General features: G+C 46.9%; 1 protein-coding gene across 1 annotated transcript in view; it reads left to right on the top strand.

The window, feature by feature from the left end:
• Positions 1 to 12,983, top strand: part of DOCK8 (dedicator of cytokinesis 8) — a 765,653-nt gene that overhangs the window by 191,443 nt on the left and 561,227 nt on the right. Inside the window, exon 3 of the mRNA XM_078675733.1 lies at positions 3,185 to 3,360. Coding sequence (XP_078531859.1) covers positions 3,185 to 3,360 — 176 coding nt within the window. The remainder of the gene's footprint in view (positions 1 to 3,184; positions 3,361 to 12,983) is intronic.

Here is a 12,983-nt window from a genome sequence, read left to right as displayed (position 1 = left end):
TCCAGAGTTGCATTCACACTTCAAAGTTTCAAGGATGGGGCAGGCCCCAGGAAGAAATCCCTCTTTGCAGTCACTGAGGAGATGGTTTGTGAAGCAAGGGGCCAAACCACTTCCTGCATCGAGTATGTCAGACGGTTGCTCAGGGCTGGGAACAGTGCCACACAGACACAGTCAGAAGAGAGAAGTTGGGCACAATGACACCAGAACCCTAAGATGGCATAATTGAATCATGAGGTATGTTAGTCACCAGGTGTGCATTTTTCATGTTACCTGGTTTAGTGTGGCATGTATAATACATTTTAAAAATTAATCGTTTATTAAAAGCAGTAAGCTGGGAAATGTAGCATATTGTTTCATCGTCTCAAGGCAGTAGTGAAAAGAGTCAAAAAACAATGTACGTTTATGTTATTACGCAGGTTTAAAATTGAGTCTTTTGGTGTTTGGAAAGCATATTTTGCCTTCAACAATGATAGTGGCTCTTTGTAAAGCTCAATTATCAACTAATTGTTGGGTGAGTGCATTATTTTGGGTTGGTTATACTTTAGTTATATAGAATGTCATTGTCACTGTCAAATCAAATCAGATTTAATTTCCCTGACTTCCTAACTATAACTCATGCCCCAAAAGTGCACTGCTCATTCCCCCACATATTACATCAGTCATGACATCTTCTATGACATCATTGCTAATATGGCTGCAACATTTGTAATAAATCATCTAGGAGAAATCCTTGCATGGCGAGGGCACGAGTTTTAGTTACCTTAGGGCACGAGTTAGAGTTTCTTGAGGTAAGTATAACTATAACTGCTGAATTTCTATGGTTTTGTGTGTGTAAAATGTGAACCTAAGTATATATAACGTCTCTGTAACCTTTGTTTTTTTCAATGAATTTCTAAGGTTTTTAAAATTATTTTTCCCAACTGTAATGTCCCCTGAGCCCTCATAACCAAAAAACAAGGACATGTATTTAAAATCAATAAGAAGTCGGGACACCAGGACAGTCCTCTGAAAACCTTGACTGTCCGTGGAAATCCAGGACATCTGGTCACCCCACACATGTACATATGCATAGAGGGTTTCAACTGTAGTTGACTGATGTGGGAGGCTGGAGTGGAAGGACCACTCTGCCTCCCCAGGAGTGTAAATAGAAGTTCTGTGAGGAAGGGCAGGCTTTCCTCTGTCTGTGCACTAGCATGCTAAGAGGCTGGCACTCATGCTAAACTTGGGTGGACAACCTCTGCAGTGGCAAGAACATGCAGCTCCATTCCAGGAGCCTGTGGTAGCAACTGCAGCTCAGGCCTTTGTGAGCATGAGTGCGAAGAAGGGAGGAGAGTGAGTAAAAGTTAGCGTGGATTGCTTGTTGACAAAGACGCTTCCACTAAAATGAATCCTTACATACCTGGCAGTTTGCTTTCATGTATGGCAGTGGTGCTGTCTATAAGTGTGTCATGTGAATTCTGGTATAATAGTGGTGCTGTACATATCCAGGAAATGCAAAAAGAATGCATATGGTGCTGTACAAACCATGGCATTGTGGATGCGTTTATTTAAATAGTGATTTCCATAGTGGAGACATTTAGGGTTACATTGGTGCTGAACATACCTGTGCAATGTGGTTTCTGGCATACCTGTGGTGCTTTACATCCCTACACAGCGTGGTTTTTAATGCCAATCAGTGTTTTTACATACTGACGCAATATAGAAACTGCAATGACAATGTGTCTCTTTTATGCTGGAGCAATTTAGACATAGGTATTAAAGCAGTATTTGTAACCTTAACAGATGCCTCTAATGTCTCAGGCCCCACCCTGGAGCATTAGTGGCCTACACAAGTTCTATCAAAAGAAATAACAATCAGGGCGCCCTAAGCAGCGGCTTGCCACAGTGATCTGTCTACTGTCACAGTGAAGAGCACATATCTTGGTGGGCCACAGTGATCCCCTGTGGCAAGTTGGCATTTTGACAGGTACCCTGGCATACTTGTGCTGCACCCAGGACAGGCTGGCAGATTTTGCATCATATCATCAGCAGCACTTATATATCTGCTGTGCATGCAGCTGTTTTGTACCTGGCGCATAATTTATTAATAGGAAAAGCCACGATTTTCTGCCTTGGAGAAATATTGAGAATGTTCAAACAGCCCCATTGCTCTGCGCAAGTGGGTGTACCGTTCGCACAGGATAATGCGGCTAGTTGAGAAGTTTTTTCCTGGGGCTAATTTTAGGCGCTAGTCCTGTCCTACCTGAACACCTGTTGTTCTTGCTTGTAAGTGTGTAATATGAGCTTCAAGACAAGATAAGAAGAGTAATAATGATCCCGAATCCTGATTTTTATTACTTAGTGAGTATTGCCTTAACCTCCCCAGTGGATGAGACTCTAAATATGTGTAATTGTGGTAATTTGCAGCCTTTTTGTGTTTAGTTTAAATTTGAAAAGCACCTAAGACTTTGAAAACAATATCGTACTGCATATTATCGGTCAAAAACCCAACAAATAGTGCACCATCACACAGAATCTCTGTTTAAATTAAAGAATCAATTTAAGTTTGGTGTAAACCTAAGTTTAAGTAGAACCTGTTGTACAAAACATTTGCTCAAGCGTTTTGTACAATAGGTTTCACTTATGTATTCCCCATGGTACACTTCTCTGGGAAAGAAGAGGATTGCAATTGGGTCTTGACAATTATCTATAGGGATAATTGACACAAGTAATACTGAATCAGATTAAGACAAAAAGGTTAGCATTTAATGAGAACCCAGTTGTGCATAGGCAAAACCATGTTTTATTTTATGTACATGAGCTTTATAAAGTTCAAACATGACCCAAGCACTGTACATAGAAAGATCAAATCAAAATAAGCACAGTAAACAATAAAATAGTAACTTCCATTAGATAAATGGGTAAAGCCATATCCTAGTATATCGTTGGCAGTCAACTGGACCTGTTGTCGGCCTTCTGGCTGTGGTGTAGGCGTAAATGTATCTGAGCATGAAAATTATTTGACTGAACATAAACTATGAAATCTCACCATAATCTACTGTTGAAAAATAATTCTACCCGCATCAGTTCCTTGTGAATGTTGGTGGGAGGGGAAGTTCTAAAACCATGTCTAAAATGAAGCCTTTATGTAGCCACGGTGGCCTGCTTGGTGACTAACACTAATTGATGTTCTTCACATCCGCAGCCTCACTTTTATGACGTAGTGGAGCCGCTGGACTTTGAAGGTGTCCTCATGACCCAGATGAACAATCTGGACCCGGACCTCAGGCAGGACCTTGGAGACTTTACTGAGGATGATTTGGACCTTGTCCTCACACCCAAAGAATGCAGGACTTTGCAGCCTTGCCTGCCAGAGGAAGGGTAAGCACTCTTTTATATTGTTTTTAATGGCAATACAGTAAGGTATGTCCAGCTTTGCGTTTTCATGATTATTACTTTATTTGCAGTTTTCTCTAGTGAAAACTAGGCCAAAGAGGGCATCAGAGCTCTTAGCAAAAGTAGCAGGGGTTCAAAAACAAAAGCATGGGGCGCATCATTTGGTGAAATGTTTTTGCAGTCCCAGAATGGAGAAGCCTCATTGGTTTTCAAGTCAATACTTAGGCCCTGATTTAGATCTTGGCAAACAGGTTACTCCGGCACAATGGTGATCGTCCACTGAAATATAAGTCCCATAGGATATATTGGGATTTATATTTCGTCGGACGGAGTATCCGTCACCGCTGTGACGAAATAACCCATCCGTCAAGATTTAAATCAGGACCTAAGTCTCAATCCAAGTATTTGAACAACAGATTGTGTATGTTTTGCTTTTCAGTCTAGAAAAGATAGAGCTACATATGGGTAAAAAAGTATTTCTTGACATAAAAATCAATACCAAAATGGCACGCACCTGCAGAATAGAATTAGTAAATTGCCTATCTTCCAATTCTTACTTAAATAGTACATCTAAGAGTTAAAGGGAAAGTGCATTCTGGTAATTGAATGGCATACAATCATGGTAATGCATCACCATAAATGAATCTGTTCTACTTGAAACAGACTAGAAAATAGCTAGGAGGGAGAAAGACGGGGGCTGCAACTACTACCATCCAGCTGATAATGTTAGAAAAAAGTGAGAAAATCTGGACTGGATAAAATCAAACGAGTGCATAGTTATGTGATTTTGTATTGTAGCTCATTCAAAACCCAAAACATGTTTTAAAGGGTGTTTATATATTCTGACACCAATAACCCATGAAACTTCATCATAGCCCAGATATAAATCTATTGAAGAAGAAAAAGTATTAACAATACCCATAAAACAGTAGCATTCATTTCACTAGGATAGCGGAAGCTTAGCACACATTCTTTAATGTTCCCAATAAGCAAACAATTTATAATCTGTTTGAATTGGAACGTATTATCATACTTTCATATACAGAAAGCCTAAAACAACTTTAATAGAACTTTCATCTAAATGGACTATACGAGGCACCAAGCATTTTAAGTATGCCACCAATTAGCCAACTCTTACTCAGTTCTAACTTTTGTCATTATTTTGTATTGTAATTATATAGCGCTTACTACCCTTGATGAGGCATTGAATACCTTTTCGGAGAGTAGCACGCTACTCCGGAACCCAAAATAGATTTGTGGTGGATTAGCATAGGGAAATATAAGTTGTTAGTTCGAGCGGTGGACGTGTGAGTCTGTTAGTTGGACTTAATAGTATAAAGGAGGGCTAGACGAGGGGGAAGGGTCTAGAAAGCTACATTTGGGAGCTCATAGTAGTCAAACGAGGTCTGGGATTAGTCAAGGGAAGGATAGAGAGGCAAAGAGTCTAAAAAGTGTTAATTTGAGACATCATAGAAGTAAAAGGCGGTATGGGATGAGTAAAAAGAGGGATAATGGTCTGTCCAACTCCTTGTAGTAATTTGTTAATATTTTGTTACTGCTTCTTAAGAGAAAATGTCCATACCTGTTAAATCCTTGTGTTCTCTTCATTGTACCTCAGTAGCAGGCTTGTAACATTTTGGTGGGTCTAACTTAGACTTTCTATGAACTTTTTAAAATTGTGGCGATAGTGTCCACAAACAAGCACATTACTCCAGGTGCAGGTGAGAGTTTCTCTTACAGAGCTTTATAGTTGTATTGCAGTTGCCATTTCCTGCTCCTTATACCACTAACTCAGCTCGAGAGGTGTTTAAAGTTATTTTTCCAAACTTTCTCAGCTTCACAGATGACGTAAGTTGGTAATGTTTACAAAACTCCCAAAAAGTAGATTTGACTGAAAAATAAATGGAAAACCTGTGTATTGTAGGAGTACTACATCAAGAAACCAGTTTTGCTGGGACAATCAAACACTAAAAGTTTTTTTGCCACAGATAAAGTTGTGCCCAGCTAACAAACTTTTAAGTTTACACACCCACTCCTTTTCCCCAATGCTTTGTCCTACTTTGAAAGGTAATAAAATAAGTAAGAGTGCCGCTAACTCACTCTCTATATTTATGTTTTCTTGAATTCCCCATCTAATACTGACTCATAAATTTCTATGTATGGGGACACATTTTTAAATTGGATAAATAGATACTTAGTTGTCTACATTTTCATTTTTACAAATCTATGCACTGTCCATAGTTGAGTCAGAGCTCATAAAAACTGGAGAAATTGGGAGGCGACTTCAAAAGGCCTACTTGAAGATAATGAGCCTGATATAGAGTTTGTCAGATGTGTGACATCTGTCAAAACGTTTGTAGGTGGCCCATCTACCTTATTTAGAATGTGTAGGTATTCTAAATAGCGAAGACAGGATGCCGCTATTTTGTGGTGGATGGCCTGCTTCTGAAAACTGCAAATAAGGTCCCTACTCCTTCAGACGCTTTCTACATGCTTGACGGTCATCAAAGTGCATGTTTAGCTGTCCAAAAGGGCCAGTGTAAGAAAGCAATTATCACTTAATATAAGTTGAGGAAAATGTGAAACAGTCAGTTAGACTGATTTACTGACAATATCTAGTTGAAATGCCTGTTTTGATATGCCTCTTTAGGTTGCCGGGCTGTGTTCTAAAAGAACTGCACAGGCCATTCTTAAAATACTTACCTCAATGTATAATTGTTTTGGTAGCAATTGCAAATTTTGCATGATAATTATTAAAGGTCCACTTAGTTTAGCTTTGGAAATTACTCGCCCTACTTTATTCATTTTATATTTATTGTTGGTGGTAATATGCCCTGCATTAGCACATGCTGTTAAGTACTGTTTAAGAAAGGTATATATGTATGTATGTATGGACATTTCAAAATCACAGGGGGGGAAGGAAGAGCAAAATGTTTTAACGAGGTCCTAATTCCAAGCTACTCCCTGGAGATAGTTCAATGAATCTCAAGAAAGGGTTAGTTTCTCCTTTGCCAAAGGTGGTCACTAAGGGTTGACCCAACTGGCTGATAGTCCTGTCGCAGGAAGACCTGAAAGTCAGATCTTTGTGCCGTTAGGGTGTAATGCTACATCATTGGACGCTCCTCGTCAAGCCAGGGCTGCAATGTCTGACGGGCCTGGGGGCTCTTTGTCGGAGATCTTTTAGATCTGTATAGATGAGTGCAAGTGAGGGGGCTACCTAACCATGTAGCTACAGCGCATTGCAGCACCGGTCTGATGAGGAGTGCCCAATGATGAAGCATGACACCCTAACAGGTGTGTGAGGACACCAAGGTCTGACTTTCAGGTCCTTCTGCGACAGGACTATCAGCCAATTGGGTCAACCCTGAGTGACCACCTTTGGCAAAGGAAGAACTAACCCTTTCTTGAGATTCATTGTATTTATGGGCAGTCATACAGGAGAAACCTAGCTCCAAGACGATGGCTAGCTCTACGTAGGTTACTGAACAAGATAGAGTAAAGAGGTGGGGGGTGGGACAAGGGAAGGCATAAGCTGTAATTGGTAATGTGGGGGAGCTTTAGTGTAGGCAAACTTACCAGATGAGATCAATCATAAACAAGGACCACACATAGATGAGCTTTTTCTTGAAAAGGAGAGTCTTCAATGCATTCCTGAAGTGCAAGGTGTGTCATCAGTTCTAGATCTTTGGAGCATAGGCATTCATCTTGTCTTTGTCGTTCTGCATTTACGTTTCTAGAGCCTGATTAGATTGTTTCTGTGGCTATTACAAGGATCTTGATTCCCAGATATGGTGGGGTGCTCAAGTTTACTATTTTGTAGGTGAAGCATCAAGCTTTGTAGTGATTGGGTGCCACTCACTGTGAGGAAGGATCACAGGGTTCGCTGACTTGCCGATATTGCTGCTGGGGCTCTCCTTGAGGACCTGTGGGGACGCGGGACCCGCTCTACGGGTGTACCGCCACCGCTGACTCTCTGATTACCGCTGCGGGACTGCGAGGCAGAGAACACACCTGCAGCCTCTTCCCACAGCGGCCACGCCCTCCCCGCTTCGAGAGCTACAAGAGTAGTTCAGGTCCTCCGCGAAGCGGGACGCGGGCGGGACGGAGCTCGGGGCGAAGCCCGGGCAAAGGGCGGGCCATTTGAGGCCGTTCGAGGACCGGAGAGACCGGGACCGGGCTATCCCCCCTGGTCGGATCGGTTCCATCGTCCCACTTGCTTGCTTGCTACAGACCTGGACCACCAAGACACAGGGATGTGTACCAGGGAAACAAGGAGCAAATCCGCACAGGTTGTGGCTGGAACCGCCAAAGGTCCCATCGACAACTACTTTGTCAAAGCTGGTTCACTTTTGATAGACGAAATCACTGTCCTCGAAAGGCGCATCTCCCAAGAAATCGAGTGGGTGAGGAGATCATCAATGGGTCCAATGGCCCTGGCTAAGACCCCTGAAAGAAGGCCAGAACTTCCCAACTTCAACCAGGAGGGCATAGAGACAAACCAGTTAGTTACCAACCCAGACCTCACTATGGAGGACTTCAATGATCTTGAGGATATGAGCCTCATGACTCTACCAACGGCCCAAATACCATCTGTCCCACTTCCAATCTTTAGTAAGGACTCGGCCATACCCAGTACCAGTGAGAACCCCTCTGATCCCTCAAGGGGAGCAAGGGAGGGAGCCATCCAAAAAAGGAAGAAAGGGGGAAAAACTAAAGGAGGTAGCAAGGTAAAAACATCTAATCTTGACCCTGCTAAGGGCGCTGCTAGCTCTGGCGGAAACACCCCGGGTCAACTATCCAAGAATGCCATGGAGCCCCAACCAGTAGCCACTTTACCTACAGACACACCCTCTCACTTCAACATCTCCATAGGATCTTCCAACGAGGATATCACTCTGGCAGATATAGGGACACTGCTCAGGTCACTCCTAAGCCCCCTAGAAGCCCGGTTGATAAAGATCGAAGCCAGGTTGGTTAATATCGAAAAATCTACAATCCAGCTGGCAGACAGTCTTAAAACAGAAATCAAGGGAGCCAAAGGGGGGTTAGATCACAAGTCCAAAAAGAGTATAGTCCCCATAACTCTAAGTAAGAAAACTGGGCTACCCACCCCTCAAAATACACAACATAAACCTAGCCAAAATAACATTCTGCAACCATCCGCTACCCCAAACAAAATTACACCATCCATACCAACTCAGATATTGGTACCCCCACCACCAAACACATCCACAAAACCCACAGACAATACCAATCCCCCGGATAAAACAAAGAGTGATACAAGACCTCCAGACAATATGCAAAATAATTCTCGTAATACTAAACCTGTGAATCTACCGCCCGAGGCGTCCCCCTATACAGTGATCCTGGTGGGTGTACCTGAATTATCTCCCACTGCCATAGAGACGACTGCCTCACTCAAGAACAAAGTCATTAACTGGTTGTCTTTATATAGACCTCTTCCCCAAGGCACAACCAGCGATGTTCTCATGGTGAGACGTGTCGCCTGGGTGGGCAATTGTAGAAAGACAACTAGAGGTGACTGCATTGTGGTTAGTTTTAGGGAACCGAGGACAGCCTCGTATATCTGTAGCTGCCCCCCTGACGATCAAGGGAACCTCATCCAGGCTCTCCCTCTCTCATCCTTCTACCCATCAAGTATGTATATAACAGAAGATCCAAGATGGGGGTACCACCAGGAGTTATTGGGAGATTGGGAGAGTAATAGTGTAGGATGGAGGGAGCTTCAGTGTCAGAGGAGCATGCGGCCTGAGTACTTACCAACCTATGGTGATGATGAAGGGTGGGAGTATAGCACTAAGAGGAGGGGTGGATGGGGTGGAAGACCGAGAGGAGTCCCAGGGCCACACAGAATGCACCACCCTGCCCACCTCCCAATTTCTAACAGATACAGCAGCCTCGAAATGGTTGACTGACTACCCAACTTCAAAGCTAGGGCCAAGGACCGTCTTCATCTAACAGACCACATAGAGAATAGATTCGTCCCCCGGGAACAAACCCAATCTCCAATAGAACTAACATCTGATCCCAACGAACATAGCCACGCCCAAGACCCCGGAAACCCTACAGCAGATGCTGCGGGCAATGTTGGTAATATAGGGGCTATACAGGGTGAACTACCACCAAACCTAATGGTAAATCCAAATTCTGTCACCACAAAGGATAACCTCTCCAATATTGAGTTAACATCTCGAAGACCCGCCGCACTTAACATGATTTCATGGAACATAGCTGGCCTTGGTAACAAAATGGAATGCCCGGAGTGGCTGTCGTTCATTAGTTCGAAAAGCATCTGCCTCTTTCAAGAAACCTGGGCAAGAGAGGAGTATATATGCCCGGGGTTCGCAGTGTTCTCAAAAAAAGCCAAATGGGGGGGAAGGGGACGTCCGTCAGGAGGGCTGATAACCATGGTTGCATCCCATTTGGGCTGCAAGGCTAGGTGCTTAGCTGTCGACTCTGAGGATATATTACCTGTCCTGCTAGAATGGCCAAACCTCGCTAAGCTGATGGTTATAAATGTCTATTCGAGACCTGTTGTTATATCATGTGAATCGAATGTCATTGATGAACTTTCGGCTTTCCTGAGCGGAATCCCAAGGGACCTCCCCCACGTGGTCGCAGGGGATCTCAATTCACACTACGAGCCACTTTCTGGCCTGCTTGATGGACCCTCCCGAGAGGAGGACTCAAGATGGCTGATACCAGCTACGGTGGCACCGCCACCAAGAGCCTGGACTCCCCTTGCTCTTCAGATAACCGCACTGACCCTCAACCACGGTCTAAGAGCATGTAATGGGCGCACAAAATCAGACAACCCAAGTAAACATACTTTTAATAAATTAGGAAGCGAATCCAGACTTGACTACGTCCTAGTCCAATTGTCATGTTGGTCACGAATTATCGATTTTAGGGTATTGGATAGAGAGGACAGTGACCATAATGCCCTCGAACTCGAATATACCATGCCAGGCATCGAGGAAACGGGACCGGACAAAGAAAATGCAATCACAGGACTACTCCTGGAGAACAACAGGAGGAGAGAGAGGTGGGGGAATTTGGCCACAAGCGGCGATAAGCTACCTAGGCTTTATGCCAGAATTACTCCAGTGCTCGAAAAAGCATTTGCCCATGCAAACGAACTAGATAACGGGGAAACTAGAGATCAATTGTGGCAAATCCACGAAGACCTTATAAATACTCTGGAATTAGACCTATTTGTCAAAAGAGCAGGTAAAATTAAGGGGACACATAAAAAGTCCTGGTATAATGCCACATGCCGGGTGTTAGACGGGGACCCTGAGGGTCGGCCGGATACTGAGGGAGAGATCCCCGAGGGGGACCGTCTCCGGTGATCGTACAGACAAGTTACCTCCCTCCCCACAAACAGGCACCACACCAAGTCGAGTTCAATGCTTTATATAAGGTTCTTAAGGCAAGGATATCAGCGATACAGGATCTCTCGGACCCGGGGGTCCTCTCACTTCTAGTCTCTGTAGGGAAAGGGGGTAGCGGGACAGTCTTGGTACCGGATCGGTACAGGTAGTGGTAAGGGGCGAGCTCACAATCCTCGAACTGGAGGGTCTGTGGATCGGGCCGCGGCAGCGCCAGCAGGCCAAGATGGTAGTCTCACAAGGCAGAGGGCCGCGGCAGCGCCCGCAGGCCAAGTCGATGGTTTCACGAGGCAGAGGGCCGCGGCAGCGCCAGCAGGCCAAGATGGTTTCACTAGGCAGAGGGCCGCGGCAGCGCCAGCAGGCCAAGACGATGGTTTCACGTGGCAGAGGGCCGCGGCAGCGCCAGCAGGCCAAGATGGGTTCACGAGGCAGAGGGCCGCGGCAGCGCCAGCAGGCCAGTCACGGATGAGTTCTTCTCGGGTCTCTCGACTCCAGGATACAACTGCCTTCCTGGTCTGGCACTGCCCCAGTTATAGGTCTGGTCCCCTTTGATGTCCGGACCCTCGCGCCTGGGGGCCGGGAGGTCCGGGATGAGGGAGTCCAGACACCCAGCAGGGGGGTGGAGCCAGCGCCCAGGGCGGCCGGGGGTGATCGACACCTGGCGGAGGGGAGCCGTTGACGATTCCTTCTCCCATTGATTTGCCAAGTGGTCACTCTGCCTCCTGGGGGGAGGTTGGTGCCCCGATGTCGGGGCCGGCCGGGCCCAGGGTTAGGGTCGAGTTGAGGCCACGCGGCCTCGTGCTGCAGTGCCCCAAGATGGCGGCCGGTTCGATGTCGTGGTGTGGATGGTGACCCGGGCCAGCTGGGTCCGGGGCTGGTGTCTTGTAGTGGAGGGATTGCAGGGTACTTCGGGTGGTCGTTTAGGGACTCTGGCTGGGGATGCAGGGAGAGCCAGGGTCCAGGTCCTACTGCGGGGAGGGGGGGCAGCCCGACCATGCGGCCTGTCCAACATGCGTCCCCCCCAGCTGAAGGCGGGGAGAGTCAGCCATCTTCCTGGGGACTCTCCTCGCTGAGGCGGAAAAAGCGTGACAGGCCGTCGGCGTTGGCGTGGTCCTGGCCTGGACGATGTTCCACCGTGAAGTCCATCCCCTGCAGGGAGATGGACCAGCGCAACAGCTTCGGGTTTTCCCCCCGCATTTGCATCAGCCATTGCAGGGGTCGGTGGTCTGTTTGCACCCGGAAGTGGGTGCCGAAGAGGTATGGCCGGAGCTTCTTGAGTGCCCAGACTACGGCGAAGGCCTCTCTCTCAATGGTGCTCCAGCGCTGTTCTCGGGGCAAGAGGCGTCTGCTGATGAAGACCACCGGATGGTCGACCCCTTCGGCGTTGAGTTGGGAGAGGACGGCCCCCACACCATGATCGGAGGCGTCCGTCTGCACAATGAATTCCCGGCTGTAGTCGGGAGCCTGGAGCACGGGGGCCGTGCACATGGCGGTCTTTAGTCTCTCGAAGGCCGATTGGCAGTCCAGGGTCCAGTTGACGGTTTTGGGGCCCTTTTTGGAGGTGAGCTCTGTGAGGGGCCCCACGATGCTGCCATAGTCCTTCACGAACCGCCGGTAGTATCCGGTGAGCCCCAGGAAGGCCCGGACCTCCGTTTGGGTCGTAGGGGGTTGCCAGGCCTGGATGGCAGCAATCTTGAGTTGGAGAGGAGCCACTAGCCCGCTTCCCACTTGGTGTCCCAGGTAGGTCACGGACCCTTGGCCAACCTGGCACTTGCTGGCCTTGATGGTGAGCCCGGCTTGCTGGAGGGCGTGTAGAACCTCCCGCAGGTGGCGGAGGTGGTCGGTCCACTGGTGGCTGTACACAGCAATGTCGTCCAGGTAGGCGGCGCTGAAGTCTTCTAGGCCCGCCAGTACCTGGTTTACCAGCCGTTGGAACGTGGCCGGGGCGTTTTTCATGCCGAAGGGCATGACTTTAAAGTGGTAGTGCCCGTCTGGGGTAGAGAAGGCGGATCGTTCTTGGGCCCGAGGGGTGAGGCCGATCTGCCAGTAGCCCGCTGTTAGGTCGAAGATGCTCAGGTAGCGGGCGGCCCCCATCCGGTCAATTAGCTCGTCGGCCCGGGGGATGGGATGAGCGTCGGTCCTGGTAACTGCATTCAGCCCCCGATAGTCCACGCAGAACCGGAGCTCAGGGGCAAC

Source organism: Lissotriton helveticus, chromosome 2_1 (genome assembly GCF_964261635.1).
Source record: "Lissotriton helveticus chromosome 2_1, aLisHel1.1, whole genome shotgun sequence".
In the NCBI taxonomy this organism is placed as follows: domain Eukaryota; kingdom Metazoa; phylum Chordata; class Amphibia; order Caudata; family Salamandridae; genus Lissotriton; species Lissotriton helveticus.
The sequence above is the reverse complement of the archived record's forward strand: the minus strand, read 5'-3'. Positions and strand labels throughout refer to the sequence as shown.